The sequence below is a fragment of the Vipera ursinii genome (genome assembly GCF_947247035.1).
Source record: "Vipera ursinii genome assembly, chromosome: 1".
Taxonomy (NCBI): domain Eukaryota; kingdom Metazoa; phylum Chordata; class Lepidosauria; order Squamata; family Viperidae; genus Vipera; species Vipera ursinii.
Window position 1 is genome coordinate 256,962,024 of NC_139512.1, and position 22,008 is coordinate 256,984,031.

Genomic DNA, 22,008 nt, shown 5'->3' on the forward strand with positions numbered 1-22,008 from the left:
TAAAAATGAAATTTAGTTGTTTGCTCTCAAAGTGTATACATACATAACAAACATATAAACATACTATATACAAGATATGTATAGAGCTGCACCCTTACATATGTCCTATGGGAATAGGGCGGTATATACATCAAATAATAAATAAATAAATAAATAAATAAATAATAAAAACATAAATATTAATCACTGTCCATCTTTAATACATAACAGAAGGAGGAAGGTTGAGAGTTCACAAGGTTAATAATGTATGGAACAAAACTGTGACTGAATCTGGATATTCTGCTTCAGATACAATGAAGCCTCCTCCCAGAAGGTAAAAAGGAAAACAGGTCGTGAAGAGAATGTATAGTGTCCCAGACAATCTTGCGTACTCTCCTCAAGCAACATGTATGTGCTATGTCCTGGACGGAAGGGAAGGAACTGCCAATAATCTTTTCTGCCATCCTCACCACTCTGCACCACCTTCCTTTGTGAAGCAGTAATACTTCCAAACCAGACTGTGATGTTGTATATAGCATACAAACCATCTAAACTCTAAAATGATACATTTTTGTTCCACAAAATAATGGGTATTGATAAAATAGACATTAGTTATTTGCAAGAATTTTGCAGTGAATAATTGAAATTCTTATACTCTTCCTGAGACTATGGAGTAAAAGGGTGGAGGGTTCATGGCTCCTATCTCAGAGGCCTTCTGACTCTTCTCACACTGGCCTCACGTCCTGCTTTGAGATAGCAGTGTAAGGGTCAACATCTACCCAAAGAACTTGAGGTTCCAGGAGGGCACATCGCAAGACTCAAGCGGAGGCTTCCAAGGTAAACAGCACTTTAATTAATCAAGTGAAGTTGCTGGGTGGAACACTGTGTGAAACACTGGCAGCTGTGTTCAGAAGTGCCACACCTTGGTCAGTCAGGCATTTCCTTGTAAAAGAAAAAGGTGCTGCAACTCACACATGTCATACAACCCGCCTTGCCTACCCTATAAGGTTCTATCTAAAAAAGGTGCCGGAAATCTGTTCTGAGCGTTCTATGACAAAAAAAGCCCTGGGGGTTCCCAACCAGGGGTGCGATACGATATTCCAAGGAGTGTGAAAACTTGGCTTTTCAAAATTATAATGTATAAGCATAATTTGTTGCTGTCATTTTGAACTTTTGTAAGGGGTGCAAGAATATATCAGAAGCATTCTTGGGGTATGGAGTATAGAAAAGGTTGGGAGCTGCTGTTCTAAGAGATTCTGTGCCTGTCTTTCTTTCTTATTCAACCAATGGACTGAAAAAGGCTCTTGCACCCTTCTGCTTGTGTGGATATAAAGTGAAAAGGAGAAACAATTTGTATAGTACCACCTTCAGATTGTATAACATTGAGGCATGTGACAGGAGGAATCAATTTTAATTTCATCCCACCCCACCCTGGGAACAAGAGCTGTGTTGTCAAGAGACAATGAAGTAAAATTTCATAAGAAAGAAAGAAAGAAAGAAAGAAAGAAAGAAAGAAAGAAAGAAAGAAAGAAAGAAAGAAAGAAAGAAAGAAAGAGCTAAAAACTTATATTATATTAGCATGCAAACCCATTCAGTGGTGAAGGAAATAAATACAGCCTGATTTTTTTTCAAAAAGCATTTTCAGCAGTTTGATTTATTGGTGAGATTTATCCTTGGCTCAGCCTTGGTGGAGCAGTGGGCTGATGCCTCCTTAAGTAACACCAGCTGCCTGCAATTAGTGCAGGTTCGAGTCCCACCAGGCTCAAGGTTGACTCAGCCTTCCATCCTTCTGAGGTTGGTAAAATGAGGACCCAGATTGTTGGGGGCAATTAAGCTGACTTTGTAATAATGCCGCTTGGGGTGTGTGTGAAAGCCCTAATAAGCAGGCATATACATAGAATGAAGGCTACTGCTAAGCTTGTAAGCCGCCCTGAGTCTTCGGAGAAGGGCGGGATATAAATGGGAATAAAAAAAAAAGACTCTAGGTCAGGGGTAGGCAACCTCGGCTCTTTTATGACTCATGGACTTCAGCTCCCAGAATTCCTGACTCAGCATAGCTGACTCAGGAATTCTGGGAGTTGAAGTCCATGAGTCATAAAAGAGCCAAGGTTGCCTACCCCTGCTCTAGGTCATTTGCAGATATTAATGCTTAATAAATAATGAATAAACATAAAGCATACTAAATAAAGCAATACTAAATAAGAACAAATTACCATTGAAGGTGATATTGGGGTTAATAAAGCCACTCAGCCTCCTAAGCTTTCTGAAAGAGATACTGAGAGTTCCTGCCTCTAAGCTGTTGCGAATATCTGCACTTTTCTTGCAAGCAGGAAACCTACATTCACAGCTGTATTTCCAAACTTCATCATCTTTAAGATGTGTTGATGCAGAGATTTCGATTCCCAGAATACCTAGCCAGAATACCTAGTCAACTCCTAATTCTAGGAGTTGAACGCCATGCAACTCAAAACTGCCAAGTTTCTTTCTTTGTTTAATTTCCATAACCACCTATCTCAGTCAATGACTCTGAGAAGCTTACAATTAAAAAAATATACAATTAACCCTAAAAATTTTTAAAACAATCCAAATACTAAAAAACTAAAAAAATCCAAATTAAATATACAGATGAGCAAGTTACATGGCCAGTTATGAAATACTAATTCATAACAATGTTCCATATTAACAAATCAATGGTTAGGAATTTTAAAGAATATTGGAATGTTTAGGATCTTGATATTTAATATTAAGAAAATGTATTTTTATTGAACATATCAGAAAAAGGATTGTTTGTCAATTTGTTTAGGAAATGTAAAACAAATAAAGGGGTACTTTCTTATCTGATGTAGAAGACTTCTATCACTCTTGTCTCATTTTCTGTCCATAAACTTATTCAAGTGTTGCTATAAAAATCAGTATGTTTTAAAGATACAAGTATACTTCTGATTTACATGCCAAGTATTTGGAATATATCATTATATGAAGGATTATGATTTACCAATAGGAAATGCAGCAAGAACAATGTTATTGCATTGTTATTGTTCAAACCTGGATTCCAATCTTAGATTGATCATATATGATTCCTTTTCATATCTAAACTTACCAGAATTGTTATATTATTGCCCCACTCCAAAGGGAATGGTACTTTTTTGTGGGGGAAGCCCCTGCATGCTCTATCTAAGAGCTGTGCTCAATAGGTGCAATCATTCCAGAAAGGTCTTAGCTGAAAAGTCAGCCTAAACCTGTTCCATAAAAATCCATTCATTATGCTGAGAATACATAATTAGAATTTCACACTGGATCAACTGTTGGCCATATTAACAAGTGTCGCATTGGATGTCATGGCTTCTGAGTATTCACTGAAAAACATACCATACAGCTCAGCTCCCTCTCTAGACTACCTGGACATGGAGCTGACGGGCTAGTGGAAGGCAACTGAAAGGAAAGAATTTGGCCAAAGGAAGAAAGGAGAATTTTATATATGCATGGAAAATGAAAGCTGTAGAGTTCTGAGGGGCCTAGTATGGCTATTGTATAATCTGTATGGGACAACATGTGTTTCAGGCAATGTAAGGAATAATTTCATTGTGCAGTGTTGCAGTCTTTGACTGAACTGCATGTTCTTGATTTGTGTAGACAGTGATGACAGCTTGTTTTCTGCAGATGTAGCCAAGTTCAATACATTGGGTTAATAATTGTAATACAAGTTGCTCATCCTAATTTTATGTAACTGCTCATTTATTCAAACAGATGCTGGCAAATATTTAACTGTCACTTTAAACTTTGACAGTTCAGATAAAATGGTTGCACAAACATTCTGATTACGGTAGTCAATAAGGGATCAGAAGGTCATTTATTCAAACAGATGCTGGCAAATATTTAACTGTCACTTTAAACTTTGTCAGTTCAGATAAAATGGTTGCACAAATATTCTGATTATGATAGTCAATAAGGGATCAGAAGGTCATAACAAATCACTTCTATATTATTGTCAGCTTCATGGATATTTCCACGAGCAACTTGAAGGGGTCTACACCATTGTGTGTGAGTGTGTAGGTGGTTGGGTAGGTTGGTGTATGAGTTTTCAGTATAAAAGGTTTGATCAATAGCTCTCATACAATCCAGGGGATGTCTTGGCATGCTTTTCCCAAAGCATTTTACAGCATTAAGAGTGGCTCAGTGGTTAGAATGCTAATTCTGCTGACTGTCAGCAGTTTGATTCTCATTGGCTGAAGGTTGACTCAGCCTTCCATCCTTCCAAGATCAGTAAAATGAGGACCCAGATTGTTAGGGGCAATATGCTGAGTCTGTAAACTGCTTAGAGGGGGTTGTAAAGCACTGTGGAGTGGTATATACTGTATGTCTAAGTGCTATTGCTAATGCTACTACCCACTGGAAGAGCAAATGAGGACAACCCTGGAAAGCATTTGAGAACTATTGTCCTATTGCACATATATCCTTCTTGATCAAGATACCTGAAAAGTTTGTAGTAAACAGTTTCCTGCTCGTTGCAACTTTAAGACATGTGGACTTCATCTCCTAGAATTCCACAGCCAACATTCTGAAAATGATGGTGTTGCCATAGGCCATATTACTTAAGGCTGCTCCATGAAGTAGAGAGTACTACTAAGAACAAAAGTGCACACCATATACACAAGTATATATTCACAGAAATGCAGTTGTATATTGTAACAGCTTCAATCACACATATGTATTACAATGATATCATACCTTTCTGCTGGGTTTCCTCCTGGAGAAATTCTGCCAGATTCTCACACAGGAAGGTTGCATTTCTTTTATTATCCCAATAGAAATAAGACCAAAAAATATATCTTTGTTTAAAACAGTTTACCTCAGCATCTTAACTAAATCTACTTCCTACTTTTTCTTTTTTTTCATTGATACCTTCAAATTCACTTTCAATAATAGTTTGCAAACTTTACGAACTACTCAAGCATTATATACAAAAAGAAAGAAAAGCAGAAAAGTGACCCATTTTCAAACCTACTTTATTTGCACAAAACAATGCATTGAAACTTGCTTTAATTACACATGTCAAACCAATAGAAAATGAACAGAATGGAAATGTTAATTGAACACCGGAATAGCTATGGATTACATAGAGCTGCCTCAGATGCATATCGGGGACAAGAAGAGGACACTATTATGACAACACAAGAGAAAAAGAAGTGGTTTTTGGAGTGTTTTTCTTCATGTTTAGATGCAAGAGAGGAAAAGACCAAAGTTTGATTTTGTTCTATCAGTATTATCTTTGTGTAGATGCTTCACATTTATTCGTCCTGTTATGTATTTAATGTTATACTGTTATGTTCATTAACACATGTTAGAAATGTATAATCTGTGAGGTAAAACCGATGACAGGAATACAGGCGGCAGCTTGTGACAGCTGTCAAAAGCTGCCGCAGGCTACTGCGCACACGCAACAGCTGACAGCTCTTAGCTGTCAGCCCATCCGCCAACAGCACAAGCGCAGCCGCCGCGGATGACTCCAAGCTGTCAAACCCAGCCGCTGGCAATTGGACCTAGCTTTTTGGTGGGAAGAAGACGACATGCGGATTGGACAGCCAGCCACTGGCTGGGTATAAAAGAGCAGAGCCACCGCCCTGTCAGCTGTCCGGTGCCTCTGAATAAAATGTCATCCTGATCCAGCTGTCTCTGCGTGGTCCTTGCCTTGAGCCACTTCACTGGCGACGAGGATGGGATCTGCTTCGCAGAGCTGAAGTCACAAAGTCACAACCCCAAAGTCAAAATCAAAGCCTGGCTACAAGGGGTTCCCTGTGAAATGGAGGTAGATTCTGGCTCTTTGGTTCCCTCATTTCATTAAAAACCTTCAGGGAAATTTGCCACCATAGCCGGAGGAGAATTCCATTACAATTCCCCCAGATACAACTGGCTGACTACCAAAAACCCCTATTCAACTTAAAGGGAAGGCCAGAATAATGGTGAAATTTAAACAATTCCGAGGACTGCTAACCATTCTAGTTGCCCAGGGGAACCGAACTAGTTTAATTGGCCTCAACTGGTTTAAGGCCTTGGGTATCGCTATAACGGGAGTCAATACAACCCAGGCCACAAGCCTCAAGGCCGTCTGCAACCAATTCACAGACGTCTTCGACGGCTCGCTGGGGAAATACACAGGACCCCCGTTCTCCTTAAAATTCAACCCCGAAGTCTTACCCATAAGAATTAAGGCCAGAAGAGTCCAGTTTGCCCTCAAAAACAAAATTGAGGACAAACTGGACTGTCTGGTACAACTAGGAGTCCTTGAGCCAACCGAAGGGGGAACCTGGGAAACCCCAATAGTCACCTCGATTAAACCAAATGGCCAAATTCGGCTCTGTGCCAACTAAAAGGCCAACCTCAACCGAGTATTAAATTTGCACACTTACCCGATCCCCGCAGTGAAAGATGTCCTCTCTTCTATCCGATCCGGCGCCATCTTTGCCAAGTTAGACTTGGTGCAAGCGTACTTGCAACTCCTGGTCACTCAGGAAACCGCAGATGTGCAGACCATCATAACCCACTGTGGGGCTTTCAAAGTAAAGTGCTTGCAGTTTGGCATATCTGCTGCCCCGGGCATATTCCAAGAAATAATGGAAAAAACCTTGAAGGGGATTCCTGGGGTCTGCCCATACTTTGACGATGTACTAATCACTGGCGAATCAGAAACAAATTTAGCAGAAAGATTAAAGGCTGTACTAAGCAGATTCAGAACAGCCGGTCTTAAACTAAAAAAAGAAAAGTGTTCTATAGGGGTATCATCCACCGAGTTCCTAGGGTATAGGATCGATGCCCAAGGAATTCACCCTACTGACGCCAAAATTAGCACTATTAAATCTGCCCCCACTCCAAAAAACAAACAAGAATTACAAGCTTTTCTAGGGCTTCTGAACTTTTACCACTCATTCTTGCCCCACAAGGCAACCATAGCCGAACCCTTACACAGACTGCTGGATAAGGGAACCCCCTGGACCTGGTCACCACAACATGATGCCAGCTTCCTGCACCTAAAAAACCTCCTGTGTAAAAGCTCTACTGTCACACTTTTCAGGGAAGATCTGCTCCTATGCATCGCTTGCGACGCATCCCCTTACAGAATTGGGGCAGTTCTTAGCCACTTAACGGGGAATGGAATACAAAAGCCTATCACATTCTATTCCAGGACTCTGTCTAAAGCTGAGCGAAATTACACTCAAATTGACAGGGAGGCTTTAGCAATTGTCGCTGGCATGAAGAAATTTCACGACTACCTTTATGGCCGACAATTCACGATCTTTACAGACCACAAACCCCTTTTGGGGATATTCACTTGGGATAAACAAATGCCCCAAATCCTATCACCTAGGATCTTAAGATGGTCTACCTTTTTATTGGCTTACTCGTACAGAGTAATTCACAAACCCGGAAAGGAAATGGGTCATGTGGACGGGCTCAGCAGGCTTCCCGTGCCATGCAAAAACCCTGACCCAGCCCCCACAGGGAACATCCTAGCAATCACAGAACTACCTGAATGCCCCTTATCCGCAAAGGATATCGCTTCTGCCACAGCTAAAGATAGGACCATCAGTAGAGTGTTAAATTGGGTAACCTCCGGGTGGCAAGCCAAATGCCCCGGACAGGAGTTCCAGGCATATTTCGCCAGGAGACAGGAACTGTCATCCCATCTGGGATGCGTGCTGTGGGGCAACCGGGTTGTGGTTCCTGACAAACACAGACCACAAACATTGTGCACACTGCACAAGGGACACCCAGGAACGGTTAAAATGAAAGCACTAGCTAGGAGCTATGTTTGGTGGCCGGGCATCGATAAAAACATAGAAGACCACATAGCGGGATGCTACCACTGTCAGCTAGCAAGGCCAGCACAACCACATGCCCCAATCCATAGATGGGAAGCAACCAGGAATCCTTGGTCCCGGGTACATTTAGATTTTGCAGGACCCTTCCAGGGGCAGGTATTCCTAATTGCTGTAGATAGCTATTCCAGATGGCTGGAAGTCATCCCAGTTAACAGCACCACTACGGCCGCCACCGTGCAGGTACTTAGGGGCTTTTTGCCATACATGGCCTTCCTGATGCCTTGGTCTCAGATAACGGCCCCCAATTTACATCTCATGAATTCCAGATATTCACCATGGAGAACTCTATTAGGCATGTCATGTCGGCTCCATTCCATCCCTCGTCTAATGGTCTGGCTGAAGTCATGGTGAAGTCAACAAAGGATGCCCTCCAAAATATCATCAAGGGGAACTGGCACCATCAGTTAGCCCAGTTCCTGTTAGCCCAACATGCCACCCCCTGCACAGCCACGGGAAAATGACCAGCGGAACTGCATTGGGGGCGACGCCTTGTGACCAGGCTTGACAGAATGCACCCAGACAGAGTAAATGCTGAGCCAGAGCAACCCTCCCACAAAGATCACTGGAGAACAGACAGACCGTTTGGACAAGGAACTATGGGGGGGAAAATAAGTGGGTGCAGGGGGTTGTCATTGAACAAACGGGTCTCTTATCTTATATTATAAACATTGGCAAAGACTGCCACATTTGAAGGCACATCGACCAATTGAGGAAGCGAAGCCCTCAAAACCCAACAGAACTAATCACCAGAGCACCAGAACTCACAATTCCATCTTCAGGGGCAGAGGCTTCCTCTCACGCTACCCCACCGCAGCCCATACAGCAAGACACCAGCCACATACTTTCAGGGACCATCCCAATACAACCATCCTTTCAGCCAGAAGAGGGGGAAGGGGAGCTGGATGTCGAGACACCTCCCCGTCACTCCGGGTGAGCGAGGAAACCCCCAGCCTACCTAAATGACTACGAATGGTCTATCAACAAGTAACAAGCAAATGGTGGGCAAACGCCAGTTCAGGGGAGGGGTAAGGGGTGTTATGTATTTAATGTTATACTGTTATGTTCATTAACACGTTAGAAATGTATAATCTGTGAGGTAAAACCGATGACAGGAATACACGCAGCAGCTTTTGACAGTCAGCCCAGCCGCCGAGAGCGCAAGCGCAGCCGCCGCAAATGACTCCAAACTGTCAAACCCAGCCGCTGCCGATTGGACCTAGCTTTCCGGCGGGAAGAAGACAACACGCGGATTGGACAGCCAGCCACCGTCTGGGTATAAAAGAGCAGAGCCACCGCCCTGTCAACTGTCCAGTGCCTCTGAATAAAATGTCATCCTGAGCCAGCTGTCTCCGTGTGGTCCTTGCCTTGAGCCACTTCACGTCCCATAAATTCTTCATTTGTTTTCACATGGTTAATCCTGGGATCAGCATTCATCTTCTTGAATGTAGACATCTCCACAACTCAAAGTCAAGCAATGACCCTTCTCTTTATTCTGTAATAAGCCTATCAATCATTGGCACCCTTAATTTTTTTTGAACGGAAGGAGGGAGCACTCAGCTGGGTGACAAAAGAGGCTTTCACAAATTATATTTAGTGTCTTGGTGAGAGGCACCTCAAGCGACTGCTAAAAGTCATTTGCAACCTTTCCAGGTGGCTTTTCTTGAGCAGAGTCAATGGGGGAAGCTAGGTTCACTTAGCAACTGCAGCAGAAAAGTGTTGTGATTCAGGGTCAGCCTGTGGGTTCGGCAGTTGTGTCGGACGACTCAGAGGAGGAGGGAGGTGTTGAAGAGCTTGCTGAGGGGGTTGGAGAGCTTGCTGAGGGGGTTGGAGAGCTTGCTGATGAGAGCCCTCAGCCAGGCCCCTCCCACCTGGTCACGACAGAGACCCAGCTGTGTGAGCCTGACAGCGTGGATGAAGATGACCCACAGCTGGCCCTGTTCAAGGACGCCTGACGCAGGAGGCAGTCAATCAGGAGTAAACAGAGGAAGGCAATGGGGCACCTCGGAAGGAGGTAGAGAGAAGCCACGCCCTGAACTGTATAAAAGGGGAATGCGTGGGAGGGCTGGTTTGCTGAAGGCACCCGCTTGAATAGTTCCTGTTTCATAGCTCCTGTTTCATGGTTGGTTTCTTGTTTTGCTCTATTTTATGTTAATAAATTTGGCAGGCTTAATTCCAGCCTCTTGCCATTTGTAAAGGGGTTGTCCCTGCCTTTTCTGCAGGGCCGGTAGCAGGCTGGTACAGAACAAAAAGGTTGTAACATTGGAGAGGTAACTCATTTAACAACCACTTCATTTAGCGATGGAAGTTCCATCCCAATTGTGGTTGTAAGTTGAGAACTACCTGTAGCCATAATTATGTCTCCCCTTTCAATTGTAATGACAGGAGCAAGCAATCCCTGCTAAGATTTCCTTTTTCATGCACGGGTTCCGTGAAAACTTTTCTCTTGCTCCATTCTGAAGTTTACATTTTCCCAGTGAACATTGTTAAGCTTATCTTCGGCCCCTCAGTCTAAATCTGAGTGGAAGGAGAGAGTGATACCTATGTCTTAGTGCAATAGTTTTATTGGGCCAACTAATAATGGAGTAGTCCAAAATGTAATCAGCCATATAGCTCAGGATTAAGATATAAATAAGTGTTTTATCATTTTTTTTTCAAGCACATACAACTGAAGCCTCCTTATTGTGCTTTATTTTATTTTTTGTCAAGCTGGAAATGGACTCAGCTCATCATGAATATCACAGCAAAATATGAAGGGTGGTTTTGTATTCCTTAAAAAGATTTCACTCAAGACGACCATCAGGTTGCATTTCTCAATTCCCAGGTAGTATTTGTTACAGGGAGCAAAGAGAAAGTGCAGGTAGCAATGAGCAAAAGGACATTTCCTATTTATTTCAGAAAGGACTGGGGCAGCAAGAGATGAAGTGTGCATCATGACATCACAATGCAAATTGTGTGATTTAGATCCTCGGGTTCCAAATGCAAAGATGTGATGACAATGTTCACATCACTACAGGTAGTCCTCATTTAGCAACTGCAATTGGGACCCACAACTTGGGGCTTTAAGAGAAGCAGTTGTTAAGCGAAGCATCACAATCTTACAATCTTACTTCAGTTTTCCTTTGCTTTACAAAGGACATAAATGTGAGGATTGGTTGCAAACTTACTTTTTCAGCACTGTGGTAACTGTCTACGGTCACTAGACAAGGCAGTCGCTAAACAAGGCCTACCTATAGTGCACAAGTGTCTATTTTCTATTAATGGGATTATTTCCAGATAGGTTATTCGGTGTCCACTTTGAATAGAGCTGTTTTTCTCATAACAGTCTTAATGGGGAGATGACTTTCAGGGAATTCAGCAGCAGCGTGGTGATTATGTTTGTAGTCTTTTCGGCAGGCTTTTTTTTTCACATCCAGCCTTTACAGGGTAATTGCTCTTAGCAGTGGAATTTTTCTGTGGGTCCAACCATCTGCCATTGCCTAAACTTCTTTTTCTGCACTACTGATAATATTAACTTTGTTCCCAAGACACTTGCACCAAAGTTTTGAAACCATGAAATTATCACTAAACACAATAGTAGCATCTTCTGGCAAACTTTTTCTTGTTCTGCATCCCTTCATCTTATTCTTTTGTTTTCCAGTTTTAACATTAACATTTAACATGGGTTTGGGGCTCCTTGGTTCTCAGAAAATTTCCATTGTTGGTCATGGATGGGGTTGCACTGCATCAGACAGATTCAGTGCGTGATCTGGGGATTCTTCTGGATTTGCAACTCCTGCTCAAGAAGCCGATCGTGGTCATGGCCAGAGGGCCTGTCTGCAATTATGAGTTGTACACCAGTTGCACCCTTTCCTGGACCAACATTCCCTCTTCACAGTCCCCATCCCATAGATGTATCCAGTTTGGAGTCCTCTTAGGCATTGTACATGGGGCTTCTGGAATCTTATCCAGCAGATTTAATTAGTTCAAAATGCAGGAGTTGTATAGTTCTGCACAAATTGAAATTAGTGCATGTGTCACCTGTTGTGATTGAAGGCAAAAGGAGAAGGGGACAGCAGGGGATGAGATGGATATATAGTGTCATCAGTGTAATGGGTATGAATTTGGGCAGACTCAGGAAGACAGTGGATGCCAGGAAGGCTGGCATGCTATGGTCCATGGGTCACAAAGAGTCAGACATGACTTAGCAAGACCTTTTGTGGGAGCTGAATTGATTACTGATCTGTTTCTGGAGGCAGTTCAAAATGCTGGTTATCATCTTTAAACTTCTACATGACCTGGTGCCAGGATGTTTGAAAGGCCACTTGCCCTTTGTTACCCTAACCTACAAGAGCAGGAAGACAAGGTATTGGAGGTACATCTTGTGGGACCGAGGAAAGGGGCCTTGTCTGTGGTGACTCCCTCCCTTTGGAATAGGATTCCCTGGAGATAATATTGGCTCCACCTTGTTACCTTTCTGGAAGGTCCTGAAGACATGATTTTGTCAGTGAGTCTGGGGACCCCCAACTGACTCCCATCATGTATGAATTGGGTGGCTAAATGAACTTGTTTAAATAATAAATAATATCATCTGTTGAGACCCAGGAGATACACCTTTTCTGTTTTGGTGTCTTCCCCACCCCATCCACAGAGTGCCAAAATTTGTAGGGACGTGGGTCTCTTAGCCCTCAAAAACCAAAGCTTTAAAAACTTGCTTTTTCCCTTAGGAATTGGGCTAAGATAAGATATCAAGCAACATATATCTTCAAGGAGGTGGAAAGTATAATAAATGGCTCTGGCTGTTGTAGATATATTGGTTTTGGATATTTTGTTGTTGATATTATATATATATATTTATTTGCTATGTTGTCTTTGTATAACACCCAGAGTCAGGCAGTTATGGAAATCTAAATCAATAAGCAAATGCCATACAGTATTTAATAATAACATAGAATTTAATGTTGCTCTGTTCTATGATCTCTGCAGAGTTGAGACTTACAAGGTTACATAAAGACCGTTCTTGGAAGGTCATCTCTGATTCCAGCCATTTGAAGATGTGCATCACACATTATTTTCCTCCACTGAGCTGGAAATAGGCTCAGGATCCTCCTGAATATCCCAGCAGAACCTGAAGGGCAGCTTTTCCATCCTCTCCTTAAAGACACGGTCAAACTTTTCACTCTGAGCAACAGTCATGATGTTCTTCCAGTCCCCAACAGTGCCTAAGAAACAGTGGTTTAAAAAAATGTCAACAGTTTTTGTATTCAATTAAAGTAGAGGCTATTTGTGTCATCCTGTCACTTGATTAGCAGCACTTGGCTGCTACTTAGCTTCTTCATACCAATAGAAGCATTAAGGATGTTCTTAGTTTTTTCCACATATGGCTTCTCCATTTCTTTTTGTAAAATAAATGATGACACAGCATAATATGTCATGTGCTGTGGTTCAACTGACTATGTATGTACCTACTTTAAAGAACTGCTACGGACCAGATGATTGCTACGATGTCCTGATATGTAAAACCTAGAACTCAAAGAGGGTGTACTTTCTTTTTCACATGACTGTATGTAAAACGTTTCAGGACTTCAGGAGGGGACTATAGGGATGAAGATAAAAAGTCTTCCAGAGGTGGTTTCCACTCTCCAATTACCTTGCCAGGATGGACTTCTATGAGTCTGAGAAAGAGGATAATAGTTTGCAAAACCTGACTAACTTGGAAGATTGCACATTCCTCCATTATCTTCAGCCACCTTCCTGTCTGTCAAATCATTCTTAGAAATCTGTATTAATATATCTTCAAGGAGGTGGAAAGTATAATAAATGGCTCTGGCTGTTGTGGATATATTGGTTTTGGATATTTTGTTGTTGATATTATATATATATTTTTATTTGCTATGTTGTCTTTGTATAACACCCAGAGTCAGGCAGTTATGGAAATCTAAATCAATAAGCAAATGCTGTACAGTATTTAATAATAACATAGAATTTAATGTTGCTCTGTTCTATGATCTCTGCAGAGTTGAGACTTACAAGGTTACATAAAGACCGTTCTTGGAAGGTCATCTCTGATTCCAGCCATTTGAGGTTGTGCATCACACATTATTTTCCTCCACTGAGCTGGAAATAGACTCAGCATCCTCCTGAATATCCCAGCAGAACCTGAAGGGCAGCTTTTCCATCCTCTCCTTAAAGACACGGTCAAACTTTTCACTCTGAGCAACAGTCATGATGTTCTTCCAGTCCCCAACAGTGCCTAAGAAACAGTGGTTTAAAAAAATGTCAACAGTTTTTGTATTCAATTAAAGTAGAGGCTATTTGTGTCATCCTGTCACTTGATTAGCAGCACTTGGCTGCTACTTAGCTTCTTCATACCAATAGAAGCATTAAGGATGTTCTTAGTTTTTTCACACATGGCTTCTCTATTTCTTTTTGTAAAATAAATGATGACACAGCATAATATGTCATGTGCTGTGGTTCAACTGACTATGTATGTACCTACTTTAAAGAACTGCTATGGACCAGATGATTGCTACGATGTCCTGATATGTAAAACCTAGAACTCAAAGAGGGTGTACTTTCTTTTTCACATGACTGTATATAAAACGTTTCAGGACTTCAGGAGGGGACTATAGGGATGAAGATAAAAAGTTTTCCAGAGGTAGTTTCCACTCTCCAATTACCTTGCCTACTATGGGCTTCTATGAGTCTGAGAAAAAGGATAATACAGGGAGTGCAGAATTATTAGGCAAATGAGTATTTTGACCACATCATCCTCTTTATGCATGTTGTCTTACTCCAAGCTGTATAGGCTCGAAAGCCTACTACCAATTAAGCATATTAGGTGATGTGCATCTCTGTAATGAGAAGGGGTGTGGTCTAATGACATCAACACCCTGTATCAGGTGTGCATAATTATTAGGCAACTTCCTTTCCTTTGGCAAAATGGGTCAAAAGAAGGACTTGACAGGCTCAGAAAAGTCAAAAATAGTGAGATATCTTGCAGAGGGATGCAGCACTCTTAAAATTGCAAAGCTTCTGAAGCGTGATCATCGAACAATCAAGCGTTTCATTCAAAATAGTCAACAGGGTCGCAAGAAGCGTGTGGAGAAACCAAGGCGCAAAATAACTGCCCATGAACTGAGAAAAGTCAAGCGTGCAGCTGCCAAGATGCCACTTGCCACCAGTTTGGCCATATTTCAGAGCTGCAACATCACTGGAGTGCCCAAAAGCACAAGGTGTGCAATACTCAGAGACATGGCCAAGGTAAGAAAGGCTGAAAGACGACCACCACTGAACAAGACACACAAGCTGAAACGTCAAGACTGGGCCAAGAAATATCTCAAGACTGATTTTTCTAAGGTTTTATGGACTGATGAAATGAGAGTGAGTCTTGATGGGCCAGATGGATGGGCCCGTGGCTGGATTGGTAAAGGGCAGAGAGCTCCAGTCCGACTCAGACGCCAGCAAGGTGGAGGTGGAGTACTGGTTTGGGCTGGTATCATCAAAGATGAGCTTGTGGGGCCTTTCCGGGTTGAGGATGGAGTCAAGCTCAACTCCCAGTCCTACTGCCAGTTTCTGGAAGACACCTTCTTCAAGCAGTGGTACAGGAAGAAGTCTGCATCCTTCAAGAAAAACATGATTTTCATGCAGGACCATGCTCCATCACACGCGTCCAAGTACTCCACAGCGTGGCTGGCAAGAAAGGGTATAAAAGAAGGAAATCTAATGACATGGCCTCCTTGTTCACCTGATCTGAACCCCATTGAGAACCTGTGGTCCATCATCAAATGTGAGATTTACAAGGAGGGAAAACAGTACACCTCTCTGAACAGTGTCTGGGAGGCTGTGGTTGCTGCTGCACGCAATGTTGATGGTGAACAGATCAAAACACTGACAGAATCCATGGATGGCAGGCTTTTGAGTGTCCTTGCAAAGAAAGGTGGCTATATTGGTCACTGATTTGTTTTTGTTATGTTTTTGAATGTCAGAAATGTATATTTGTGAATGTTGAGATGTTATATTGGTTTCACTGGTAAAAATAAATAATTGAAATGGGTATATATTTGTTTTTTGTTAAGTTGCCTAATAATTATGCACAGTAATAGTCACCTGCACACACAGATATCCCCCTAAAATAGCTATAACTAAAAACAAACTAAAAACTACTTCCAAAAATATTCAGCTTTGATATTAATGAGTTTTTTGGGTTCATTGAGAACATGGTTGTTGTTCAATAATAAAATTAATCCTCAAAAATACAACTTGCCTAATAATTCTGCACTCCCTGTAGTTTGCAAAACCTGACTAACTTGGAAGATTGCACATTCCTCCATTATCTTTAGCCACCTTCCTGTCTGTCAAATCATTCTTAGAAATCTGTATTAATAGTTTTGGAGCAGGAAGCTGTTCCATAATATTTTAACTAGAGCTGGATTACAGAATGAAGGCTTAATAGAAGAGCAAAGATCTCTCTAACTAGAAGGTGTTAAATGATTCTCCTGCGCTAAGTACCTTTTACTGGGAAGTCATGGAACCAATGGTCTGCCAGTGAGGTTCTAAATGATCTTGAATTCACCCTTTTGGAACTGGACCCCTGATTGAGTGAAGTGATTGATGCTTCTTTGAGCTTTGGCTATGTCCCTACAGGCTTAAAGGAGACGGTTTCAAGACTGGAGGATGGTGCCCAGGGTAGAGAGTGAAGGCATTGTGTCTTCAGCACCTTAAAATGGCCATTGTGAGCTAGAACAATCTTACTGCCAAAGGATAATTAGACTGTGCAACCAAACAGAATGATCATCGAAAAAGTCAGCTTATATCCATGCCCAAAATTTGTGAAAAGGAGAACACCACTTGAACATTGGCACAGCTAAGAAAGGCTTATGGCTGCCTCCAATGCAGGCTGCTGATGAGGCAAAGACAACATCCTGGAGAGACAGCAGAAAGAGAGGTTGTTGGAATATGTCCATACCACTTTAGGAAGTGCCTCTCAGAGGAAGGCAGTAATCCCAGTTTCAAATGAAGCCCGGCATGTTCCTAAAGCATAGTCCCAGAATATTAATTATTACTGGTCTACCTTTGCGAAGAAAGTTTCCTTTGCTAAAATCGAGGATATGAGAAGGCACGAATGTGTAGTTTGCTCTAGAATCCACTTTCATGTTATCAAATGTAGCTTTATCCACCACATCATCCACCTCCTTTTCAGTTAGTTTTTTTCCTAGGAAGTTGCATATTTTCAGGACAGACCTTCTCAGATCCTGCAATTTGATAGAGCTTTATATTAGGTCATCCAGAACAATGGAGAAAAGGTGGAAATGTTTGTTGAGAACTCACATATCATTGCTATCACTCATTCCCCCTATCTTTAATTCTTTCTTTTCTTACTGAAAAAATTACCCTGATTAAATCACTTGTGTTTATTCTTTTTAATGAAAACTATACATAGATCTAGGAAGCAATATCAATGAATCAAACAAAGAAATGCTGCTTTAGGACTTCCGGTAAATGTTTACAAAGGTACGTTTGATGAAACGTTTTTAGTTCACAATATATTGATGGGACATAATTTCCCTAAGATTCAGAGTCTTATGTTCTTAGCAATCTTGGCTGCATCAGAGGCTGGCCAGTTCCCAGGCCAGGCTAAAAAAAATGCCTTGGCCTTTCTTAAAAATGCAGTTGAGTTGAGTCAATCCCTTCTGAGCCAAAACAGGAAAATATTACGAGAGACTTTGACTAAGCTTTTGCTAATTACAGATACTTTGTGTTAATTGGATTTCCCTTATCTACTAAGTAAGTCTATCAAAATTAGATCAACTTTGTTTTGCCAGACTTGTTTACAACACATGCACCCTGGAAATTCTAGCATGAAAAGCCAAGTGCTCAAAAACCCATCTTTTATTAACCTTTTTTGATATCAAGGTGACAGCACTCTAGTTTCCCAGATCGTCTTCCTTTTGAAGAGACAGAAACTTACTTTTCTTCAGAAACCTCACCACTCCTACAGGAGTTCATAGAAATAACCTAGAGTGGTTCTGTGATCACCTATGTCACTCCCTATTGGAATAGGTTATCCACACTTCACATCATTTCTAAAGCTTTCTGTGCTTAATGGTTGTTCATATTGCACTTCACAACACAAACACATCTTACCTTTTTCATTTCTTCATAAGAAAGGAAGAGAATATTGAAATCATCCTTATGAGCATACCAGCCTTCTACATGGTCTAGCCACGAACTACAAAACACTGGTAGGAGAGAAATGGATTTAGGATAAATATGAGGGCAGTCTTGAAATCACTGACTTTAGTTGTTCAGCTCAGTGCTGCAATGATCCAGCTGACCATCTGTCTCGGGGATACATTCTTAACGCTTGAATTTCCTCCATTTATCCTTATGATCCCGGTGGGCGTACAGATCAAAGCATGATAACTCAAGAAGGGGCTATCGTAATATCACTGAATGTGGAGAGGAGAGAGAAGACCCATAACTATGGGACCCATAACTAATATGGTTGTGTACTCCAAGTTGTTAAGGGTGTTTTTTTTTTTGTCAACGTGCTGCTATATTGTTTCATTTCTTTGCTTTTTCTTATTTGAAACTTTGGGGCAATCTGCTTTAATTTTTGTTATACTTCTTCAAATATCAGTCTTACTCTGGTTAGCTATTTCCATTTCCAACTCTTAAAACGCTTTCTGTGTGATTTCATGTGAGTATTTGGTTCTTTAACTCAGAGTTACCTAAGTTTTCTGGCTTTGCCAAGTGGCAGGGGAGGAGAAGAGATACTTCCATGTGAGCAACCAGCAATCACTAGTGTGTGTGCAGATCCATTTGCACAAGCTGTGTGCATGTGTGCCAAATGATTGCACAAGTGTTGATGCGCAGATGTGTGTGCTTGCCTGGCCCTGTTGCAAACAACTCATGGCCCACTAGTGGGGTATGGCCTAGAGGTTGGGGACCCCTGCTTTAAATAATATTGATTTGAAAAAATATATAAACACTTTAGATTTTGTCCACCCATTCCAACTCATTCACATAATTTCCTTCCATTTTCTCCTCTATATTAAATACATCTTAGTATTACTCGTTTCTCTCCTGTAATAAGCTCCCTTCGATTGCCTCTTCTACACACTTTTACATCATGAGTTGTCCTAGGCATCCTGCATTCTTCTTCACTCATCCATCCCATTATAAACTGTTTTCTTAGAGTTTACACAAATTACCGTACTGCATGAGTATATAGAATCATCATTTGCTACTTATGTTAGCAAAGCAGGTGGATTGTTTGTTCTTTGTGGGAAGCAGATGGAAATATATTCATAATCTCTTATCCAAAACAAAAAATGACATTACGTTGTTACGATCAAGGTTTTCTTACCTTTGCCAGCCAAAAACCTTTCAAAGAAAGTACTGAAGTCTTTTGGGGTTTCCAAGATGACTGACATTTTGTGAAAATGATAGCTGGAAACCAAGGCATCCTTTGGATTTCTACTCACATAAATAATCTGTAAGCGAAAGATGATAATAACTAGTAAAAAAAACAAGAAAAAACAGATTGACAGCAAAGCATACATAGAGTGCATCAAGTATTTCTCACACACTCATCTAACAGGCTCCATTATATCATGGGAACTTAAAGCTTATTAGCAAAACCATGTCTAAAGAACTTCCAGCAGGCCAAAGGAATTGAGGCCAACCTCAGCTTGGACAGAATGATTTTCCATATGGCAGAGACCACAGAATAGAAGGCTTTCCTCCTAGATCCTGCCTGACAAATCTCCCTAGCTAATGGGATCCCAACGTTCTTTTCCTGTTGGACTTGAAGGGATGTGCAGGTGCAACTTGGGAGGGGAGGTCTTTCAAACAACATGTTCCCAACTCATAATGGGGTTTAAAGGTCAAAACCAGAACTTGAATCCTGAACCAAACTGGTAGTCCCTGTAGTTTCCAAAGCAGAGGTGTAGTGTATGAAGTTCTTAGAGATCACAGAAGTGCTCATGCTGCTACATTTTGCATCAGCTGAAACTTCTGGTGACTAGGGCGTGAGTGACTGAGAGTAGGGATTGTGGGAAGGGATTTGAGGGCTAGAGATAGCATCCCTCAATTTGACATCGTTCAGATAGCAAATCCCTCAATTTGACATCGTTCAGATAGCAAATGGCCATGGAATACAAAGTGTTGCAATCCATCTGGAAATATAAGCTTAAGCTGGTCGATATTCAATTCGGTTCTTAGCTATTTCTCCTGGACATAATATTCTGATGTTAACATGGTTTTGTTTGTGTTTATTTTCCTCACCCTTCAAAACTTTTAGTGTCCACCAAACATATTGGAACAATATGATATGTGTTTGTGTGCCTTTTGCGTAATTGTTAATAAAACTTTCAGGGACAGAGCTAATAGAACAGAAGACAGACAGTTCCCTACACCACCTCACAAGTTAACAAAATATGCCTACTTTTGCTCTTCTATTTCGTAATCCTTTGGGTACTAAATAGTACGGCAGATGGGAACTAAAGAGATGAGGCGATGGGCGACTGGGACAATCCACACGCAAAATATTATACTCCAGCCATGGTGCTCTGTCAATCAGTTTAATATTTTCAGTTTCATCTCGATGACCTTCATAAAGAATCAGGCTCACAATATTCTGAGTCCATATTGAGCCTGCAAATAAGGAATAATTAATTAATTCATCCATTATCATTTGGGGAACTTTGAACTTATGCAAAGCCAACCTTCCTATCAGGAGAAATAGTAAACATTTCAGAGATGTCTGAACACAATGAAGTCTTCTAAAATTGATAGATTAAACTGATGGATGGATGAGAAAAAACTAGCTATTTGCACATTTATTTCTATCCTGCTTTTATTAGTTTTAGAATTAACTCAAGGTGGCAAGCATACCTAATAATCCTTCCTCATCCTATTTTCCTCACAACTATCCTGGGTGAGCTGAGGCAGTGTGACTGGCCAACGTCACCCATCCAGAAATGTATGGGTAAAATAAAAATGATGAAAGTACAGGTTTAGCAGCTTTATTTTCCCTACATTTCCAGTTTCTTATAAAATGCTAAATGTTAAACTCTGGTTATAGCACGACACAGTTACTGCAACCAAAATACTGAGGAACTGAATAACAGCATTGGATACAAGATTATCTCTTTCTTGGAAGACATCTTTGAACTTACCAGATTTAGGATATGTGATTATGAATATATCATCATCTCGGGTTTCAAAACTGTCCAGTGAATCTAAACCTTCGGGTGAATGCAAGCCTATTATGAAATAGAATCCTTTGTATTTAAACAGGAAATCTTTCTCTGGCTCCATTACTTCGGCTGTTGATGTAATAATATAGCAATTAAAAATACTTCCTACATTTATGGTCAATATTGTATTATTTTCATTATTTAAAAATCATGAATCCTGCTAACATAAAGAAAAACAATGTTATTAGATTAGTTTCCCTAATTCGTGGCTTACTTTGGAAGATCATATAGTGGCTGTGACTAGGGGGGCTTTCGCCCAGGTTTGCCTGGTGCGCCAGTTGTGGCCCTATCTAGACCGGGATGCCCTGTGTACAGTCACTCATGCGCTCGTGACCTCTTGTCTGGACTACTGCAACACTCTCTACATGGGGCTTCCCTTGAAGACCACTCGGAGGCTCCAGCTGGTACAGAATGCAGCCGCGAGAGTTGTCTTGGGAGTCTCCCGGTACTCCCATGTTACACCATTGCTCCGCGAGCTGCATTGGCTGCCACTTGTCTTCCGGGTGAGGTTCAAGGTTTTGGTAATGGTTTTTAAAGCCCTACATGGCATGGGTCTGGACTACCTCGGGGACCACCTGCTGCCGGCGTCAACTTCCCTCCGCCCTGTGCGTTCCCACAGAGAGGGCCTCCTCAGGGTGCCACCGGTCAGAGAATGTCGGCTGGTGGCCCCCAGGGGGAGGGCTTTCTCTGTGGGCGCCCCGGCTTTATGGAATCAGCTGCCGGTTGAGCTCCGGATGGCACCTTACCTTCGCTCCTTCCAATGCGACTTGAAGACCTACCTATTTGAACAAGCCAGCCTGGCCTGATGGGGGATGCGTTGGGGTTTTTATTGGGGATTTTTTTACTTTGTTCTACTGTTTTTAGTTTGGGCTCATATTTAATTCTCTTTTTAATTTTTGTAATTTGTATTT

The 22,008-nt window shown here is 41.5% G+C and overlaps 1 protein-coding gene across 1 annotated transcript in view; it reads right to left on the minus strand.

The window, feature by feature from the left end:
* Positions 1-21,158, minus strand: part of LOC310646992 (sulfotransferase 1C2-like) — a gene marked incomplete at both ends in the record, with an annotated part of 34,800 nt that extends 13,642 nt beyond the window's left edge. Inside the window, 5 exons of the mRNA XM_083373887.1 lie at positions 16,906-17,086; positions 17,979-18,073; positions 19,204-19,330; positions 20,284-20,492; positions 21,017-21,158. Coding sequence (XP_083230013.1) covers positions 16,906-17,086; positions 17,979-18,073; positions 19,204-19,330; positions 20,284-20,492; positions 21,017-21,158 — 754 coding nt within the window. The remainder of the gene's footprint in view (positions 1-16,905; positions 17,087-17,978; positions 18,074-19,203; positions 19,331-20,283; positions 20,493-21,016) is intronic.
* Between the last annotated feature and the right edge of the window lie 850 nt (positions 21,159-22,008).